Source organism: Mobula hypostoma, chromosome 13 (assembly GCF_963921235.1).
Source record: "Mobula hypostoma chromosome 13, sMobHyp1.1, whole genome shotgun sequence".
Taxonomy (NCBI): Eukaryota; Metazoa; Chordata; class Chondrichthyes; order Myliobatiformes; family Myliobatidae; genus Mobula; species Mobula hypostoma.
This window is the reverse complement of record NC_086109.1, coordinates 84622703-84642377: the sequence shown is the minus strand read 5'-3', so window position 1 is coordinate 84642377 and position 19675 is coordinate 84622703. Positions and strand designations below refer to the sequence as shown.

The 19675-nt window shown below is 43.4% G+C and overlaps 1 protein-coding gene across 2 annotated transcripts in view; it reads left to right on the top strand.

Annotated features, from left to right (window-relative positions):
• LOC134355748 (aggrecan core protein-like) overlaps positions 1 to 19675 on the top strand; it is a 116152-nt gene that overhangs the window by 25264 nt on the left and 71213 nt on the right. For both annotated transcript variants that reach the window (XM_063066101.1, XM_063066100.1), the window contains exons 2-4: positions 15661 to 15737; positions 16957 to 17343; positions 18630 to 18804. In XM_063066101.1, coding sequence (XP_062922171.1) covers positions 15668 to 15737; positions 16957 to 17343; positions 18630 to 18804 — 632 coding nt within the window. In that variant the 5' untranslated portion in view covers positions 15661 to 15667. The remainder of the gene's footprint in view (positions 1 to 15660; positions 15738 to 16956; positions 17344 to 18629; positions 18805 to 19675) is intronic.

Sequence of the window (19675 nt, the reverse complement as noted above, 5' to 3'; positions counted from 1 at the left end):
TTATTTATATACACACATTCTTTCTCTCTCTCTCTCTCCTTTTTCTCCCTCTGTCCCTCTGACTATACCCCTTGCCCATCCTCTGGGTTTACCCCCCCTCCCCCTTTTCCTTCTCACTGGGCCTCCTGTCCCATGATTCTCTCATCTCCCTTTTGCCAATCACCTGTCCAGCCCTTGGCTCCAACCCTCCCCCTCCTGTCTTCTCCTATCATTTTGGATCTTCCCCTCCCCCTCCCACTTTCAAATCTCTTATTAGCTCTTCCTTCAGTTAGTCCTGACGAAGGGTCTCGGTCTGAAACATCAACTGTACCTCTTCCTAGAGATGCTGCCTGGCCTGCTGTGTTCACCAGCAACTTTGATGTGTGCTGTTGTTCCTCCACCTTGGGAGTGGCTCACTGTGGTAAAAGAGCAGACCATGGACTGACGTGTCAGAACACAAATGGGGAAAGGAATTAAAAATGGTTGGCCACCGGGAAATTCTGCTTTTGGTATATGTAGCAGAGACGCTCAACAAAGTGGTCCACCAATTTCCGTCAGATCTCACCAACGTAGAGGAGGCTGCTTTGGGAGCACTGGATACAACAGACAATCCGAACAGATTCACAGGTGAAGTGGTGCCTCACATGGAAGGGCTGTTTGGAGCCCTGAGTGGAGGTGAATTGGAAGGTGTAGCATTTCTGTCACTTGCAAAGATATGTGCCAGAAGGGAAGTTAGTGGGGAAGGACAAATGAATAAGGGAATCATGGAGGGAGCCATCCCTGCAGAAAGCAGAGAGTTGGGAGGGAGCTAAAAATGACTTTGATGGTAGGATCGCAATGAATATGATGGGAGTTGCGGAGAATGATGTGTTGGATGCAGAGGTCCATGGGGTGGTAAGTAAGGACAAGAAGATCTCTATCCTTGTTAAGGTGGTAGAAGGATGGAGTGAGAATGAGTCTCCGGCATACTGAGAAGATGAGGGTGAAGGCATCATCAATGGTAGTGGACTGAGAGCGGCAAAGGGGCAGGAAGAGAGGAATCATGATTGGGAAAAGGGGAAGGGAGAAGCCACCACCAGAGAGACATTCTGTAATGATCAATAAAGCAGTTGTTTGGAATCAAATGATTTTGCCTGGTCTCTCAGGGCTGGGTGTGTCTGCACCCACGCCATTCCCAACATCCTTTGCTCCTGCCAGACTTGCAAACTTGCTCTCCACTCCATATTGAGAAATACAGTACTGTGGAAAAGTCTCAGCCACCCGAGTACATATATGCACCTCAGACTTTTGCATAGTCCTGTGTATTCCAATGAGGGAAATAAAGGATTTGTAGGAAAGCTGCAACACCTGTGGCCCACTAAGGAAGTTGCACATGGAACAAAATGAGATAAGAGGACTGTAATGTTGTGAAGTAGGGACTCCTTTACCCAGAGATATTGAACATATTCCAGGTGAAAGACTGGCCAACATTAAATTTACAAAGGATTCAGAGCAGGAAGAGAGGCAGGAACACAGGTTTGGGACCAAAAATGGATCAACCATGAACCAACATGGGTTTGGGACTAAAAATGGATCAACCATGAACCAACACGGGTTTGGGTCCAAAAATGGATCAACCATGAAACAACCAAATGGCTCAAGGAGCTGATTAGCTGAAGCTTGTTCTGATTTTTGTTTTAGTATGCCTTCATTCCTATGTTCTCTTTCTAGGCTTCAGCAGGAGAGAAGTCACATAGTGGTTGGACATCCCAACTCAGAAAGGAGATCACTGTGACTCTCTATTAAAAAGAGCTGCCTTTATTTCTTTCTCTATGTCAGAGGCTACAGGCTCCACAGAAAGGGGTTTGCAAGATTCACAGTTTTCCCCAGTGTGCGGTTCCAGAGACTATACCACACTGGTTTGTGGGCACTACATATATAACTGCACCCAATCCAACGCGTGACCAATGTTTGGCAACTAATCCCGCAGTCAACACTCAATGTTGCTGCTAAGACCATCAGACCATAAGTCAGAGGAGCAGAATTAGGGCTTTAGGCCCATCAAGTCTACACCGCCATTCGATCATGGCTAATTTATTATCCCTCTGAACCCCATTCTCATGTCTTCACCCAGTAACCTTTGACACACTGACTAATCAAGAACCTATCAACATCTGCTTTAAATGTACCCAATTGTGAAATAGCTTCTTGTTCTTCCCCTTTGCCATCAGATTTCTCAATGGTCCATGAACCCAGAGCACTACCTTGTCATTTTGTCCTCTTTTATGTACTACTTATTGGTCTTTTTTTATATTTTTTATTGTAACGTATTTTTTGATGTACTGCTGTTGCAAACACTAAACTTCGCAACATATATTCAGTAACCACCTTACTAGGTACAAAAGTGGAACCAGGTGTGATCTTCTGCGGCTGTAACTCATCTACTTCAAGGATTGAGATGTTGTGGATTTAGAGATGCTCTTCATGCACACCACTGTTGTAATGCATCATTGTATGAGCTACACTCCTGTTAGCTTGAACCAATCCGGCCATTCTCCTCTGACTCTCATTAACAAGGCATTTTTGCCCGCAGAACTGCTGCTCATTGGATGTTTTATTTTCTGTTTTCTGCACCATTCTGTGAACTCTAGAGACTGCTGTGCATGAAAACCCCTGGAGATCAACAGTTCCTGAGATACTCAAACCACCCCGTCCGGAACCAACAATCATTTCATGGCCAAAGACACTTAGACTACATTTCTTCACTATTCCAATGTTTGATCTGTACGACAGCTAAACCATATCTGCATACTTTTCTGCGCTGAGTTACTGCCACGTGATTGGCTGATTGGATATTTACATTAAAGAGCAGATGTACAGGTGTACTTAATAAAGTAGCCACTGAGTGTATGTCAGTGATGATAAACCTGTTTCTGATTTGATGTGAACTTACGATATGCTTTTGGTTCTGGTGGTGATACCCAGAACAATGATCCAATAGGTGACTATCGGGCAACAAAGACTATCTGCCAACAACATCCCTGAGGACTTTTCTGCACAACTGAATATGCCTGTGTTAGGTACAAATCAGGAGAGTTGTGCACAATGCTGACCACTCTTTGGCTCACAAATATTGGTCTCTAAGGACTGAAATAAGAAGAAGCACCTTGAACTAGATGGTTGGGAATCTCTGCAGATCTTTGCCCATGGGGCGTTGTGGAGGGTCGAGTATATTAAATCCATCACTTACATGGAGTGTTGCCACTAGAACTCAGTACCCATCAGCAAGCTCTCTTCTCATTACTACTATCGGGCTGGAGAAAAAGGAGCTTCAAATCCCACACCCACATCAGAATCAGGTTTATCATCACTCACATACATCACGGAATTTGTTTTATTTTTGTGGCAATACATAAAATTACTACAGGACTGTGCAAAAGACATACTCCCTGGCTATATATGTGTGCCCAAGACTTTTGCACAGTACCTGTATTGAGATTCACAAAATACCTTCTTCAGCATCAGAATCTTGGTCTGAAATATTGACTGTTTATTCCTCTCCAAAGATGCTGCATGACCTACTGAGATTCTCCATCATTTTGCACCTATTGCTCTGGATTTCCAGCATCTGCAGGATCTCTTATGTTTATGATTTTTTAAAAATATATTTTTATTGTAGCTTATAGTATTGCGCTAATTTCATGACATATGTGAGTGAAATATACCTGATTCTGACTGACCCATTAATCTACTTGCCAATCTGTACGAGCAAAGCTTTCCTTGTGTCATTGTAATTGTATCTACTTAAATTCAGGACTACACACAAACAAAGAATGACAAAAAAACCAATGCGCCACACACAAAATGGTGGAGGAACTCAAGATGAATTACAATACCAACCCAGCCGAGGACAATCCCAATTCTGTCAGATTAATTTGATTTAAGTGTTATTCAGAGGGATATCATTGGTATTAATATAAAGAGTTGTCTGTAGCCTGTGGGACATCCTCAGTAGCTGTGCTCGGTCTGCTCCAGATTTCCAGTTCACAAGCACACAAACCACAATGGGCAGGGATGACTTTCTGATCGTGTTGTGCACAGTTTTTATACCATGAAATATTCGCTTTGTGTCCTGCAGAAAAAAGAACATGTCATAGAGTCAGAAGGCAAACAGCCCCTTCAGCCCTCTGAATCTGCACCATCAACCAGTCATCCTCACTAAACTGACATTAATCCCTTGTTTTTCCTCCTCACATTTTCATCAAACTCCTTCCCTCCCTTCTCCTCAAATTCCACCATTCACCTACACCAGGGGCAGTATATAATAGCCAATTAACTTACCAAACCACTCTGCTTCAGGAGATGGGAGGAAACTGGGAGGTGGAAGGAAAACAACGTCCATCAGCACGAACTAACAACATCCGGACCATACTCTCTTCTCGCTGCTGTCATCGGGCAGGTGGTACAAGATCCTCAGCTCCCACACCAGCAGGTTCAGGAGCAGTTACTTCCTTTCAACTATCAGGCTCCTGAACCAGCAAGGATAACTTAGTCACCTCAACACCAAACTGATTCCACAACATCTAGATTCACTTTCCAGGACTCTGCAATTCATGGTCTCATTTATTTACTTATATACTTATCATGGGCTCCTATTTTGTATTTGGACAATTTGCCTTCTTTTGCACATTGGTTGCTTGTCTGTAGTTTTTTTTCATTGATTCTATTGTATTTCTTTGCTTTACTGTGAATGTCTGCGAAAAAATGAATCTCAGAGTGGCATGTGGTGATATATATGTACTGTACTTTGATAATAAATTTTACTTTGAATTTTGAAAACTGGAGCACCTGAGGAAACCCATATGGTCACAGGGAGAACCTGCAAAATCCATCAGTCAGCAACAGAGTTCAAGATTGCCCTGTGAGGCAGCAATTCTATTAATCTTCAATGTAACAATAAAGTCGATGATAATTTGCAGGGAGAAAAAAATCAGGGAAATTCCTCTCCAGACTTTAGCTGATCTGCTTGAGGGGCTCATTCGGATCCCAAATACTCCCCAGCGCCTCACATTTGCATTTGGCCCTCCTAAATACTGATCCAATTTAGTGAATTCCTATCCACTGCAGATAAATCGAGAAAAGATAATTCCACACCATAAACATTTCAACTGGTAGACTTCTATGGGCAAGCCAGCACAGCGTTATTTCTTGGTTTGTGCTGAGTTAGTTAATCTCAGCATTAATGACATCTTGGAAGCCCTAATTTGCCTCAGAGCCCTTAGGGCTCATGAGAGAGGGTGGGGCTCCACCAAATGATGGATAAGACTCTTCCAGCCATTTTATCCAAAGACCACCTGCTAGGAATTGTCAAATAAGCTGATCGGGAACTTGGGAGAGAAAAGAGTTCTTCCCAGTTGAATAAACTCAAAGTGCAGTGCTGAGGTATGATATCAGCAGAACCATACCTCAACAAGTCTAGGAGAGGTACAGAAAACGGAGGCAGAGGGAAATATATGCAGGCAACTTCACATCTAGTGGATTAGCACTAGGTATTAGTCACTGTTAGGTTTTACAGGATTGAATGAACAGCTCTGTTCCTTATTCCCAGTTAAATGCAATCCATTTACCATTAAATTCTTATTTTATACTTCTGGCCAGAAATTTGAACAATAAACAAATTGCATAAAGGGCCAGTATTTAAAAGGAGACCAAAACTGAGTGAGGATTTAATGGAATTTTTCTCCTAAAACAGCTGGAAAAACACAAAGTACACAGAAGTATTTATTTAGATTCCTGTGATGCCAGCCCTCCTCTCCGCCAGCCTGAGTCCTCTCTTCCCTCGCAGCCCTGAGTCTACTTCAGGGCACCAAGGTGCGGAAACGACGCTGACAGTAGCTTCGTCAAATATTTACCTTACAACCCATCCTGCCATGCTCATTCTGGGCTAAGCCTAGTGCATAAAGCCTTCTTATGTAGCTGTAAGATTCTTAAGAGAGGTGCAAGTTCACTTTAGGCACATTTCAGCCCTTCAGTGGTCAGAGGGCATCTTTGTGTTGTTTTCTAATCCTCCAGCTACCTGTTAAGACTGTGATAAGCCTTGTGCTCCCTATTGATACAGTAGGTTACTGCTTTCCTCTACCTCAGAATGTGCAGAGACTTGAGTGTGCTAACCCAGGCTGATATTCCAATGTGTAATCCTTCAAATGAGAAATAATAATGAGATATTTCTTTGTCTCCTAGGTATAGCTCAAGTATAAATAAAAAAAATACTAGAGACTCTCAGCAGGTCAGGCTGTATCTATGGAAACCATACATTCTGTGATCTAAGGTGTTTTTCTTTCCATGGATGCTGTCTGACCTGCTGAGTGTTTCCAATATTTTCAGTCTTTATTTCAGACTTCTATCATCTGCAGTCCTTTTTTAAATTAATTTTCAGATATTAAATCTCTTAGATCAGGGATTCTCAACCTTTTTTATGCCGTTGTCTCCTGCTATTAACCATGGACCCCAGTTTGCGAGCCCCTGTCTTGGATGCTGTTTGTGTGAGGAGCAATGAAGTTGTCCACAATATCCCGACCAATATTTAACTGGAGACCAGTGGTTCAGAAAGCAGAAGCACAAGAGATTCTGCAGATGCTGGAAATCCTGAGTAACGCACACAAAATGGTGGAGTAACTCAGCAAGTCAGGCTACATCTCTGGGTTGGGGGGGGTGGGGGGATGGAATAAATAGTCGATGCTTCGGCCCTGATGAAGGGTTTCAGACGAAAACATCAGCTGTTTATTCTCCACAATAGATACTGCCTGACGTGCTGAATTCCTTCAGTATTGTGTGTATAGTTTGGAAAGCAGGCTGTCCAATCATTAGATTTTAGCTATTTCTATGGAATCTGTACAAGGCGTCTAACTTTAACATTACAAGAGTGACGGTCGATATATTGGACATATTTAACTGGCTTTGAAATATTCTAAAAGTGTAAGAGTTCTTTCCATGTTGGTTCTTTGTTTGCTCTGTGGAACTGAATGGTATGAATTTTGTCTTATCAGGATAGGTTGAGCGAGTAGGGTTTTCTCTTTGAAGCAAAGGAGGGTGAGAGGTGATTTGACCATAAGACATAGGAGCAGAATTAGGCCATTTGGCCCATCGAGTCTGCTCCACTATTCAATCATGGCTGATCCTTTTTTGCTCTCCTCAGCCCCACTCCCTGTCCTTCTCCCCATTACCTTTGATGCCATGCTCAATCAAGAACCTATCAAGCTCTGCCTTAAATACACCCAACAATCTGGCCTCCAAGCTGCCTGTGGTAACAAATTCCACAAATTCACCACCCTCCGGCTAAAGAAATTCCTACACAACTCTGTTTTAAATGGATGCCCCCTATCCTGAGTCTGTGCCCTTTTGTCCCAGACTCATTTGATAATGGTGTACAAGATGACAAGAGGCATAGATCAAGTGGATAATCAGAGACTTCTTCCTAGGGCAGAACTGGTTTATAGCAGGGGGTTTTTAATATTAAGGTGATTGCAGGAAAGTGTAGGTGGCGGGGAGGGGATGTCAGAGGTAAGTTTTTACAGAGTGGTAGGTACCTAAACATCCTTCCAGGGGTGGTAGGCACACAGATGATAGAAAAATGGAGGCTTATGTTGAAGGGAAAGGTTAGATTGATTTTCGAGTAGGTTAAAAGGTAGGCACAACATCATGGGCTGAAGGGGCTGTACTGTGCTGTAAAGTTCTATGTTCAATGTAGAACAGTATGATTCCCTAGGCCAATTCCCACTCACTTCTGAATTGACTGACTTCAAAGTTAGTGGCAATTGCAAAGCTACAGCTGGATGCTAAACTCTTGGGTTAGGAGATGGAAAATGAGCATCAGCACCTGCCCCTCATCACAACCACATGAGTCCCAGCTGCAATGAAAAGGGAGGTGTGTTGCGTATTTAATATTTCAGTAATTTTGTAAATATGTTGTTTGATTCAGCATTCTTGTTGTTTACATAATACTTTGCGGATTATCTGTAAAAGACCATAAGATATTGGAGCAGAAGTAAGCCATTCGGCCCATCGAGTCTGCTCCACCATTCAATCATGGGCTGATCCAATTCTTCCAGTCATCCCCACTCCCCTGCCTTCTCCCTGTATCCTTTGATGCCCTGGCTAATCAAGAACCTATCTATCTCTGCCTTAAATATACCCCATGACTTTGTTTCAACAGCTGCTTAGGGCAACAAATTCCACAGATTTACCAGCCTCTGACTAAAGTAATTTCTCCGCATCTCTGTTCTAAATTGACGTCCTTCAATCTTGAAGTTGAGCCCTCTTGTCCTAGACTCCCCTACCATGGGAAATAACTTTACCACATCTAATCTGTTCAGGCCTTTTAACATTTGGAATGTTTATATGCGATCCCCCTTCATTCTCCTGAACTCCAGGGAATACAGCCCAAGAGGTGCCAGACGTTCCTCATGTAGTAACCCTTTCATTCCTGGAATCATTCTTGTGAATCTTCTCTGAACCCTCGCCAATGTCAGTCTATCATTTCTAAAATAAGGAGCACAAAACCACACACATGTGGTCTCATGAGTGCCTTATAGAGGCTCAACATCACATCCCTGCTCTTATATTCTGTACCTTGAGGAATGAATGCCAACATTGCATTCACCTTCTTCACCACTGAATTCACCTTCTTCACCAAAAGTATGTAAATGGCATACGTCACCATGCCACCACATGATACATGCCTCATTTAAAGTAAAAATTGTTTTTGTTTTAATTATCTTTATAGTTCAGAGTTACAAAACAGGAGGAAGGTAGGTTTTTGATGAACTGCCATCTTTCTAGCAGTCTTGCTGAGCTTGGTATGAGTTTTTTGAAGTCACCAGGGGCTTAGCTCACTGATTGCTTCAGAGCACACACAGTTGGCAAGACTACCAAAGAGAGTGTGACAGAAACAAGCCAGGACAGATGCGAAGTGGAGACACAAGACACTGCAGATGCCGGAATCTGGAGTAATAAATAATCATCTGGTAACGCCGCGCCTGTGGCAGGAAACGGACAGTCAGCATTTTGAGTTGAGACCTTTTATCCAGACTGAAAGAGTTAGCTATTGTCGGGAAGTGAGGGGACGAGCTGGCATGCGATAGGAGGATGCAGATGAGATCTGACTCCACGGGTCCAATCCCAGCCTCTTGAAACACTTCATTATGGTGAATATTAGACCACCGGACAGTAGTGATTAAGGCAAGTTACCTTGATTTTCTTAGGTACTGGAATGATAGTAGTCTTCTTAAACCAGTTGGCAACCTCAGATGAAACAGGAAGAGATTAACATAGAACGTAGAACATGGGCACTGTGGTGGCTTAGTAGTTAGCGTGATGCAATTACAGCTCAGCGCAGTCTGGTGCTCGGAAATCTGGAGCTCGGAGTTCAATTCCGCCGTCGTCAGTAAGGAGTTTCCCTGTGACCGCGTGGGTTTCTTCCTGGTACTCGGGGTTTCCTCACATAATCCAAAGACTGACTAGTTAATAAGCTAATGGATCATGGTTAATCGCCCTGTAAATAGGTTAGTGATTAAGAGGTGGTTTGCTGGGCAGTGTGGCTCATTGGGGTGTAATAGCCTAGTCCACACCATATCTTTAAATAAGGAGTTCCCAACCTAGTGTCCATAGACCCCTCAGTTAATGATAGTAGTCCATGGCATAAAGAAGGTTGGGAACCCCTGCTCTAGATAAATAAACCATAGAACAGCTGGGTCCCTCAGCTCATGAATGTTGTACTGACCTATATAAACTGAGCCCATAACCCTCCACTTTTCTTTCATCCATGTGCCTAAGAGTCTCGTAACTGTCTCAAATGTATCAGCCTCAGCCACCACTCTCAGTGTCTCCACAGATGCTGCCTGACCTGCTGAGTGTTCCCAGCACTTTTGGTTTTAATTTAAGAATTCCAGTTTGTGGATCCAGCCAGCTGGCAGTTATGGCGTCTTTGGTAGAGCATTTGAAATAGGAGGGGAACAGGAGGCAGAAGTGGCAAGGTGCAGGTATCTCGGAGGGTTGCTGGGTTGAAGGAGTGCGTAAGATTGATCAAAGCCATTGAAGGACTGAGGGTTTTAAAATTAAAGCTTTGGTGGACCGAACCAGGTGTAGATCAGAAAGCAAATGGCGACAGGTGAACTAGTTGTTCAGAGTTAGAAAACGATTAACAGGAAATTGTGCTCATTGCAACATTTCAAAATGCTACCAACTTAGTGATGAACTGCAAAGTGATATAAATAAAATCCCATGATTTTCTTCCCCCAATGGTTAACTTTAAAATAAATATGGATGAGATTAGCTGAGACCTCTTTTCAAGTTTCTGCTATTTTAAATCTCCTCCTCCAAAGGTTCTGAATTTGGAGTATTAGTTATTCAGACATGGGAACTCTCTACTGGGAAAAGGCTTCAGATGTGTTAAGTCATTATTTGTTTTTGTTGGGTATCATTACCCTGTCCTTGACCTCCTCTTCATCTGATGCCTAACACAGCGGCAATCAGTTCATATCCCATCAATTACACTAAATATTCAATATAAGATTACTTTACTTACTTACCGCCTGTTATGCTGCTGGTGTTTGGGGCGGCAATGAAGATCCTCCATCTCTGTCAGTCCTTGGCCATTCAGTTGTAGAAGAATTCTTCATTACTGTTTCCATAACAGGTCTGTGTTACAAGTCAGGGTTGTTAGCCCTGAGCTGAACCCCCAAACCTGGAGGATCAGTGGACCACTCTTAGTCTGGCCTTTACACTTTGACCTGTTTGACATAGGTGACCCTACCAAGAGCCAAAGCATAAAGCGTTGACTCCAGCCAACATAGGTCTCAGGGTCACTGAGGCAAGCAAGCTTCCAAACCCTACAGCACGGCTGTAGTCCTTCTGTTGTATGCAATCAGCTAAATTTGTGTTATTGTTACTGAGAATTGTTTTAATTACAGATATGGAGCCACAGAAAAACACAACACAGAAACAGGCCCTTTAACCCACCAAGTTTATGATGGTGGCACAGTGGTGTAACGGTTAGCATAATGTTTTACAGCGCCAGCAACCAGAAGAACAGGGTTCAATTCCTACCACTGTCTGTAAGGAGTTTGTACGTCCTCCTCGTTACCCCATGGGTTTCCTCTGGGTGTTCCAGGTTCCTCCCGAAACACAGTTTAGGGTTAGTAAGTTGTGAGTATTCTACTTTGGTGCCAGAAGCTTGGCGACACTTGTGGGCGGCCCACAGCTCAGCTTGATTTATTTACTTACTGAGATACAGCATGGAATAGGCCCTTCTGTCCCTTCGAGCCACACCACCCAGCAATGCCCTAATTTAATCCTAGCCTAATCACGGGACAATTTACAATGACCAATTAACCTACCAGCCAGTATGACTTTGGACGGTGGGAGGAAACCAGAGCACCCAGAGGAAATCTATGCGGTCACGGGAAGAACGTACAAACTCCTCGTAGGCAGCGGCGGAAATTGGCCCTGGGTCCCTGTACTATAAAGCATTGCACTAAGCAATATGCTACCATGCCACTTTGGTTGTTGACACAAAGGACGCTGTTTCAGTGTTTTGATGTACAGTATATGTGACAAAAAAAGTTAATCTTTATTATCTTTATATTTATGCTAGCTGTGAAAAACACAAATCCTACCTGAACTCATTTTTCTCTTCCCATATTTCCATCAACACCTTCCCTGGTTCTACCACTCACCTACACACCAGATTATATTGACCAATTAATCTACTGCCAAGCACAACTTTGGGATGTGAGAGGAAACCAGAGCACCCAGAGGAAACCCACTCAGTCGCAGGGAGAAGGTGCAGACTTCAACCACAAGTCACTGGAGCTACAGGGCAACAATTCAACCAGCTATGCCACCTTATTTCATTATAACCAGATAACCATATAACAATTACAGCACGGAAACAGGCCATCTCAGCCCTTCTAGTCCTTGCCGAACTCTTACTCTCACCTAATCCCACTGACCTGCACTCAGCCCATGACCCTCCATTCCTTTCCTGTCCATATAGCTGTCCAATTTAACTTTAAATGACAACATCGAACCTGCCTCAACCACTTCTGCTGGAAGCTCGTTCCACACAGCTACCACTCTCTGAGTAAAGAAGTTCCCCCTCATGTTACCCCTAAACTTCTGCCCTTTAACTCTCAATTCATGTCCCCTTGTTTGAATCTCCCCCACTCTCATTGGAAAAAGGCTATCCATGTTAACTCTATCTATCCCCCTCATATTAAATACCTCTATCAAGTCCCCCCTCAACCTTCTACGTTCCAAAGAATAAAGACCCAACTTGTTCAACCTTTCTCTGTAACGTAGGTGATGAAACCAAGGTAACATTCATGAATTTAAATCTAGTTACTGTGGTAAAAATCAAATTCATATAGATGGATCAATGCTCCCATACTCAGCCTGTGAATCTAGCGATGCTTTATCACTTGTTTTCAACTTACCTCCTCAGTCACCCCAGTTTTACGCTCTCAGACACATACCGCTCCCCCAACCTCCTTGCAGCTTAACAAGCTACTTTGGTTTCCTTCCCAGTTCTGAGAAAACATGAGCTCTATTTCTCTTCCCACAGATGCAGTCTGACCTGTTGAGTATTTCCAGCATTTTTGTTGTTTTTTTTTATTGTACTGCCTCACTCCCCATTGAATCTGCATTTAGTCCATTTAGTGCAGGTGCTGAAAGTGAAGGTAATCCCCATGAGAGGGGTCACAACACATAATCAGGAACAAGAACTATGGCAGGTCGTGTTTCTCCCTCCCCTTTAACCCAGGGATGCAAGGCAGACTTTAATCTTCCGGCCTGCAGACTCAGCCAAGAATGACTTATTGTGCAGAAGCTGAGTCCGCCTGGCCTGCTGTATAGGCACCAAGCCACTAGAGGGCGAATTTGCACGATATTCTTCCCTCTGTCAATCTTCAGACAGTAAGTCAAACTAGTTTATGAAAACCAGAACAGGTTTGAATAAAATCTACCTGGCCACATCAGTAGAAATTCTAAATAACTGATATGAGATTAAGACAGAAAATGTTGGAGATACAGACCAGGTCAGGCAGAATCTGTGGAGGGAGCTCCAGAGTTAACAGTTCAGGTCTGTAAACAGAGCGTAACTTTTACCTGCACTGGAGCAGAGTAGGAAACCAAAATAGTCAGTGTATGAGTGTGTTGGAGAATTGAGTGACAGAAGCTCATCTTTACTGACTGAATAGAATCCACTTGACCCAGCTTTCTACAATGATTCTATTCCTTTCTTCAGATTCAGTCAGATTCATTTATTTGCCACAAGCAGCAACAACAACAGAACAACAGCAAAATAAGTCCCGTCCCTCCCTCCGCAAGTAATCAGTATAACTGATTCACAGTTTAGCTGACTGCTAAGACCAAGCTGTATACTCACTGTCATTTCAGCCCTGGGAAAAAATCCTCTAACTATCCAGACAATCAATGCCTCTCATCATCTTATACAGCTCTATCAGGTCACCTCTCATCCTCTGACGCTCCAAGGAGAAAAGGCCAAGTTCACTCAACCTATTCTCATAAGATATGCTCCCCAATTCAGGCAACATTCTTGTAAGATGAGGAAGGGGTGGGGGTGGGGGTGGAATTTCTATTATTGCTTTAACTTCCCACAGTAAGGAGTCACTCGGTATATTCTTCCCAGTAAATCACTTAGAATGTTTGTATCTGCTTTTATCCTTCATATCAACTTTTATCTATCATTTGGTATTACTTAGATCAAGTCAAGTCAAGTTTATCGTTATTTAACTATATACATGTATACTGACAAATGAGACAACATTTCTCCAAACCAGGGTGTAAAGCACAGTAGTACACATAACACACATATAACACACAATAATTTAAGAAAGTAAGAATTAGATCTACAAATGAATTACACATAGATTTTAAAAAGTGCATAAATTAAATATTGTAAGGTACAGCACAAATTATCCAGTGACACTTCGAATGCGATGTGGCAGGGAGTTCAGAAGCTTAATGGCCTGAGGGAAGAAGTTGTTTCCGCTCCTGCCTTTATACATCGCAGTCTCCTGCCAGATGGTAGAATTTGTTTCACTAACAATGAATGGAAGCGAGTAATACCTCCAAAGTAATAACAAGGATATTTTGTAGTAATTTTATCATACTGCATCCTTTTTTTCATTCTTGAGTGGTTTGTGGACATCCATTGTGTGGCCAACAAATACTGACCATCACTGTTTGCCCTGGAGACGTTGCTGGTGCAGCTCCTTTGACAGTCTGTGTGGTGAACATATCCACAGTAACCAAATAAGCTTGTCTAGCTGATAGATATGCATAGGTGCACATCAGGAATGAGGGCATCATTATTAAGTCGAGTGTAATGAACATCTCTGAGCCCTGCCCACAGGGGATATGGTCCTGCAATACACCCCAGGGTCTCCTTGTTAAGTTCAGCAGGCCATTCCTACTATGGCTGAAATCAGCTAACCCACTGTGGATGTTGTTACTTAATCTCAGGACTTTCCAGATCTGCAGCGCTCAATCTTTCTAACAAATGAGACAAGCGCAGGTTCCCCATGACTGATGGGCAAGGAAAATTCTGAATTCCCATCTTAAACCATTTGTCTTCTTTGAGAAATACAGTACTGTGCAAGAGTCTTAGACACATGTTTATGCCTAGGGTGCTGAAGATTTTTGCACAGCACTGTAGTAATTTTATGTATCGCACTGTACTGCCAACACAAATTTCATGACGTGTGAGTGATGATAAATCTGACTCTGATATGGGTCTCTATCGTGGACTGAGAGTGGGAAGGGGGCAGGGAGAGGGGAATCATGGTTGGGAAAAGGGGAAGGGAGAGGGGAGGGAGCAGGAAGCACCAGAGAGACATTCTGTAATGATCAATAAACCAATTCTTTGGAATCAAATAACCATGGCTGGTGTCTCAGAGCTGGTTGTGTCTGCACCTGTGCCACCCCCTTCTTCTCTGCTATCTGTCCCAAACCCCTCTCGTGGCGCTCCATTCTCGCCATTCCCAACATCCTTTGCTCCCGCCAGATTTACAAACTCACCCTCTGCTTATTATTGACAAACAGAGTACTGTGCAAGTCTAAAGCACCCTAGCTATATATGTGCCTAAGACTTTTGCATAGTACTGTATAGTTAAAACCTATTTCTTTAATCATGTCTTTTATTGCGGATATAATAGGGTCTTTTAAGAGACTCCTTGACAGGTACATGGAGCTCAGAAATATAGAGGGCCACGGGGAACCCTAGGTGATTTCTAAGGTAAGGACATGTTTAGCACAGCTTTGTGGGCCGAAGGGCCTGTGTGGTGCTGTAGGTTTTCTATGTTTCTATGCTTCTATTTCTTCCAATCTTATTCCAAGCTCAGAACTCCCTTGATGTATAAATTGATGATACACCAAGTAGGCAATACCTTCCAAAATTAGAAAGACTGCAGATACTGGAAATCCAAAACAATACACACAAAATGCGGGAGGAACTCAGCAGGCCGGGCAGCATCTGTGGAAAAGAGTGAACAGTTGATGTTTCGTACCGAGACCCTACATCGGGACCCTTTGTTTATTGCTCCATCGCACAACACCCTTCGACATTCGTCAACATTTGTTCAGTACTAATGACGTTAACTCACGCTTTAACTTTCTTTTTTCTAGGTAAATTATGACCACTCTGCTTTTAGTATTTGTATGTTTGCGAGTCATCGCAGCAACTGTTTCTGTTGAAGTTTCTGGTAAGTCACGCATTAATGATCATTTGTTTATATCTAAATTGTGAGATTATGTTTTATCTCGATCTGTAATAATTCTAACACTTTCAACAGATATTCAAGTTGTCACTTCCGTGAGCTGCAGTGATACATCAGTGCAAATAAACTCATGGGGATTTTTCAAATTTCATCGACATTGTTTTTAAGATTAGTCTGTGGATTAACATCAAGTCATTTCTGAGGCACAATGTATACTTAACTGGGACCCAGCTGCCTATGAACTATGCTGAGCCTTGACTGGGAAGCCATTAGTATAATTTGGGCTTGCAAACTTCTAGGAAAAATTTCAAACCAGTGTCAAGATACCCTGAGGAATTTACACATTATAAAATTTCTGAATATTAATTGAGATTGGAATTTTTTTATCAAACTGCATCTTTTTTTAATTCTGGTTTTCATCACTGTTAACGCCAGCAATTATAAACCGTCACTGATTGCACTTCAGAAGTTGGTGGTGAACCTCCTTCATAAGACTTGACAGTTTGGTGAGAGTATTCCCAATGTTGTTGACAGGGGGTTTTCAGGATATTGACCAAGCAATAATGAAGGGGTAGCAATATATTTCCAAGTCAGGATGGTGCATGACTTGCTTCTGTGATCTTGTATCTCTAAGTGGGTGAGGATATCAGTTTGGGGGTGGAAGCCTTGGAAAGATGCTGCAGAGAATCTTGCAGATGGTGCACTAAAAGTGTACCAGAAGTGTAAGGTGTGAATGTTTCATGTGGAGGATGCAGTGCGTGGTTCATTTTTAGAGTAAGACAGCGCAGTAGCAGAGTGGTTAGTGCAACGCCCTACAACGCTGGGAATTGGGGTTCGATTCCCGCTGCTGACTGTAAGGAGTTTGTACTTTCTCCCCATGACCGGGTGGAGTTCTACCATGTCCTCCCACATTCCAAAGACATTTGGGTTAGGGTTAATAAGTGTGAGTATGCTATGCAGGAAGCATGACAACACTCCAGCTTAATCCTCAGACTGCGTTGGTTGCTGATGAAAAACGTCACATTTCACTATATGTTTCAATGTACATCTAACAAATAAAGTTAAGTTAATCTAAAGTTTGATCCTACAGATGGTGCACTAGCAGTGTAGCAGAGGTTGAACAAGTAACTGTTTTGTGCGGTGGATGTATCATGTGGCCCATTCCTGGAGTAAGATGGTGTCTTCTTTTATCCATGTTTGCTAGATAATGCTAAGGCACTGAGTGTGAAGATTGCGGCACAGTCACCAGTGAAGGCTGCGCTTGCGAGCTCCGTGACCATTCCCTGCTACTTCATCTCTGCCACGAACTCTTCCCCGGACACTCCCCCGGCATCTCAGCTAGCCCCAAGAATCAAATGGACCAAAATCGCCAAAGGTGGAAAAGAGACGGTCATCGTGGTTGCTATTTCTGGAAAAGTCAAGATCAACCAGGAGTACAAAGGTCGAGCCCAGCTTCCAAGTTACCATGAAATTCCAGGAGATGCCACCCTACAGCTGGATAAACTACTGTCAAGTGATTCCGGAATGTACCGCTGTGAGGTGATGCATGGGATCGAGGACAGTCAGGATGTTGTAGAGTTGGTTGTCAGAGGTAAATGGAAAGCTTTATTTGTTACTGTTTCCTGTTACTCTAATTGTTCTCATGAGTTAAATCAAGTTCAAGTTTAAATGTCACTCAACCATACATGAATACCCATAACTACAGCCAAATTAAACAGTATTACTCCAAGGTGAAGGTGCAAAACACAGTACCAACAGTCTCACACAGTACAAGGCACATATAGTAGGTATGAGATAGCAATTACATAAAGGGTTATCAGTAAAATGCCGTCACACAAAAAAATATATAATCCAAGACCTTGAGTCCATGAATGTTGTAGCAGTCTGCAGTTGAGCACAATGAGGCTTGTCTTCTGCCGGGCGAACACTGGTGGGCAGCACCGACTCCAGCTTGTACACTGTGCCACACCACCCCAGCACTCCGGTGGAACACGCCAGCTCCAGCGCCTCTCTCCTGGGCGGCTGTAAACAGGCATGGTTGCGGCTTGGGGCCCAGTCCTCACTATACTGAGACCACACGGCTCTCCCACCACCCACCAATAAATTAATGAATTGGACTTGCAGCATTCCACATTAACAATATCCACCAGGGTCTTGTGATCACAAGAAAAGTGACTGAAAAGATCACTCGCTGTTAGACTGCACACTGCCTTCGCACATCGATTCCTCCGATGCCTCTCTGACGCAGGCAGCAGCACAATCCTCACCAAGACCAGCTCCTTGGCAACGAGCAACTCACTGATAGGGCAGACCTACAATACTTCAAGTTCTTAATGTCCAGCCGGGTCTTGTGATTGTAAAACCTATGTTTAAAAAAGACACGTTTGGTTGGGCCTGTAGGAACAACAGCGTACAACTGCACCACCATCTTACCATAATGGTACTTTTGCCATACTAATTGGTTTAATAAAACAGATCGTTTGGAATCAGATGACCTTGCCTGCTGTGTCAGGGCTTGGAGCATCAGCACCCGCGCCACCCCACCTTTCCCCACCCCCTGCGCCCCAGCGCTCCTTCTCTGCCATCTGTCCCACACCCCTCCTGTGGCACTCCACTCTCCCCATTCCCATTATCCTCTGCTCCTGCTGGATTTACCAACTCACTCTCCGCTCCGCGTTGACAAATACAGTACTGTACAAAGGTCTTAGGCACCCTAGCTATATATATATGCCTTAAGACTTTTGCACAATACTGTGTGTACTGTGTCCATTTCCCTCCATTGAGCTCTTCCAGCAGTTTGGTTGTTTTTGCTCTTAAAAATGCAGTAGTTCAAACCAGGAAGGTATTTGTTATGTGTCTTTTCTTCTCTGATTCCAGGTGTCGTATTCCATTACCGCGCCATCTCTAGCAGGTACACCCTCGACTTCTACAAAGCCCAGCAGGCGTGTATCGAAAACTCTGCCATCATTGCAACCCCAGAACAACTACAAGCAGCCTATGATGATGGATTTGATCAGTGTGATGCTGGCTGGATGTCTGATCAGACTGTAAGGTCTGGACCAATTCCATGTTTTGCCGCACTAACCTTTGTGGAATGGGGGTGCTCTATGTGATAGAAGGGCCTACATTGGGAAGCAAACTTCTGTGGAAGCAATCAGTCCACAAACCTCCAATGCATAGTGAAGCTCCATTAATTCCAAAGGAACTTGTCACAATTTATCCTTATGTGTATATCTATATATATATCTTGGTTTGCACAGTACTGTATTTTATGTATTGCACTGTACTGCTGCAAAAAGAACGAATTTCATGACAGCTGTGAGCGATGATAAACCTGATTCTGATATGGGTCTATATTGTGGTCTGAGAGTGGGAAGGGGGCAGGTAGAGGGAAGCACCAGGGAGACATTCTGTAATGATCAATAAATCAATTGTTTGGAGTCAAATGATCTTGCCTGATGTCTCAGGATTGGGTGTGTCTACACCTGTGTCAACCACCCACCCCCACCCCGGCACTCCTTCTCTACCACATGTCCCACACCCCTCCCGTGGCACTCCACCCTCAGCATTCCCAACATCCTTTGCTCCTGCCAGATTTACACACTCGCTCTATGCTCCACATTGACAAATACAGTACTGTGCAAAAGTCTTAGGCACCCTAACTATACATACGTGCCTAAGGCATTTTCAAAGTACTGTGTTCTTCAACGTGGGGTTTATAGAGTGAGTGTACAGATTATCTTTTGGAACAAATACTGTGAGTGGTTCATTTTATGCTTTAGCATATGAGAGATGATCTCACATCTGTAAGGAGTTTGGATGTTCTGCTTGTGACCGCGTGGATTTCCCCTTGGTGCTCAGGTTTTCTCCCACATACCAAAAAGACGCACAGGTTAGGGTTAGTAAGTTGTGGGTGTGCCATG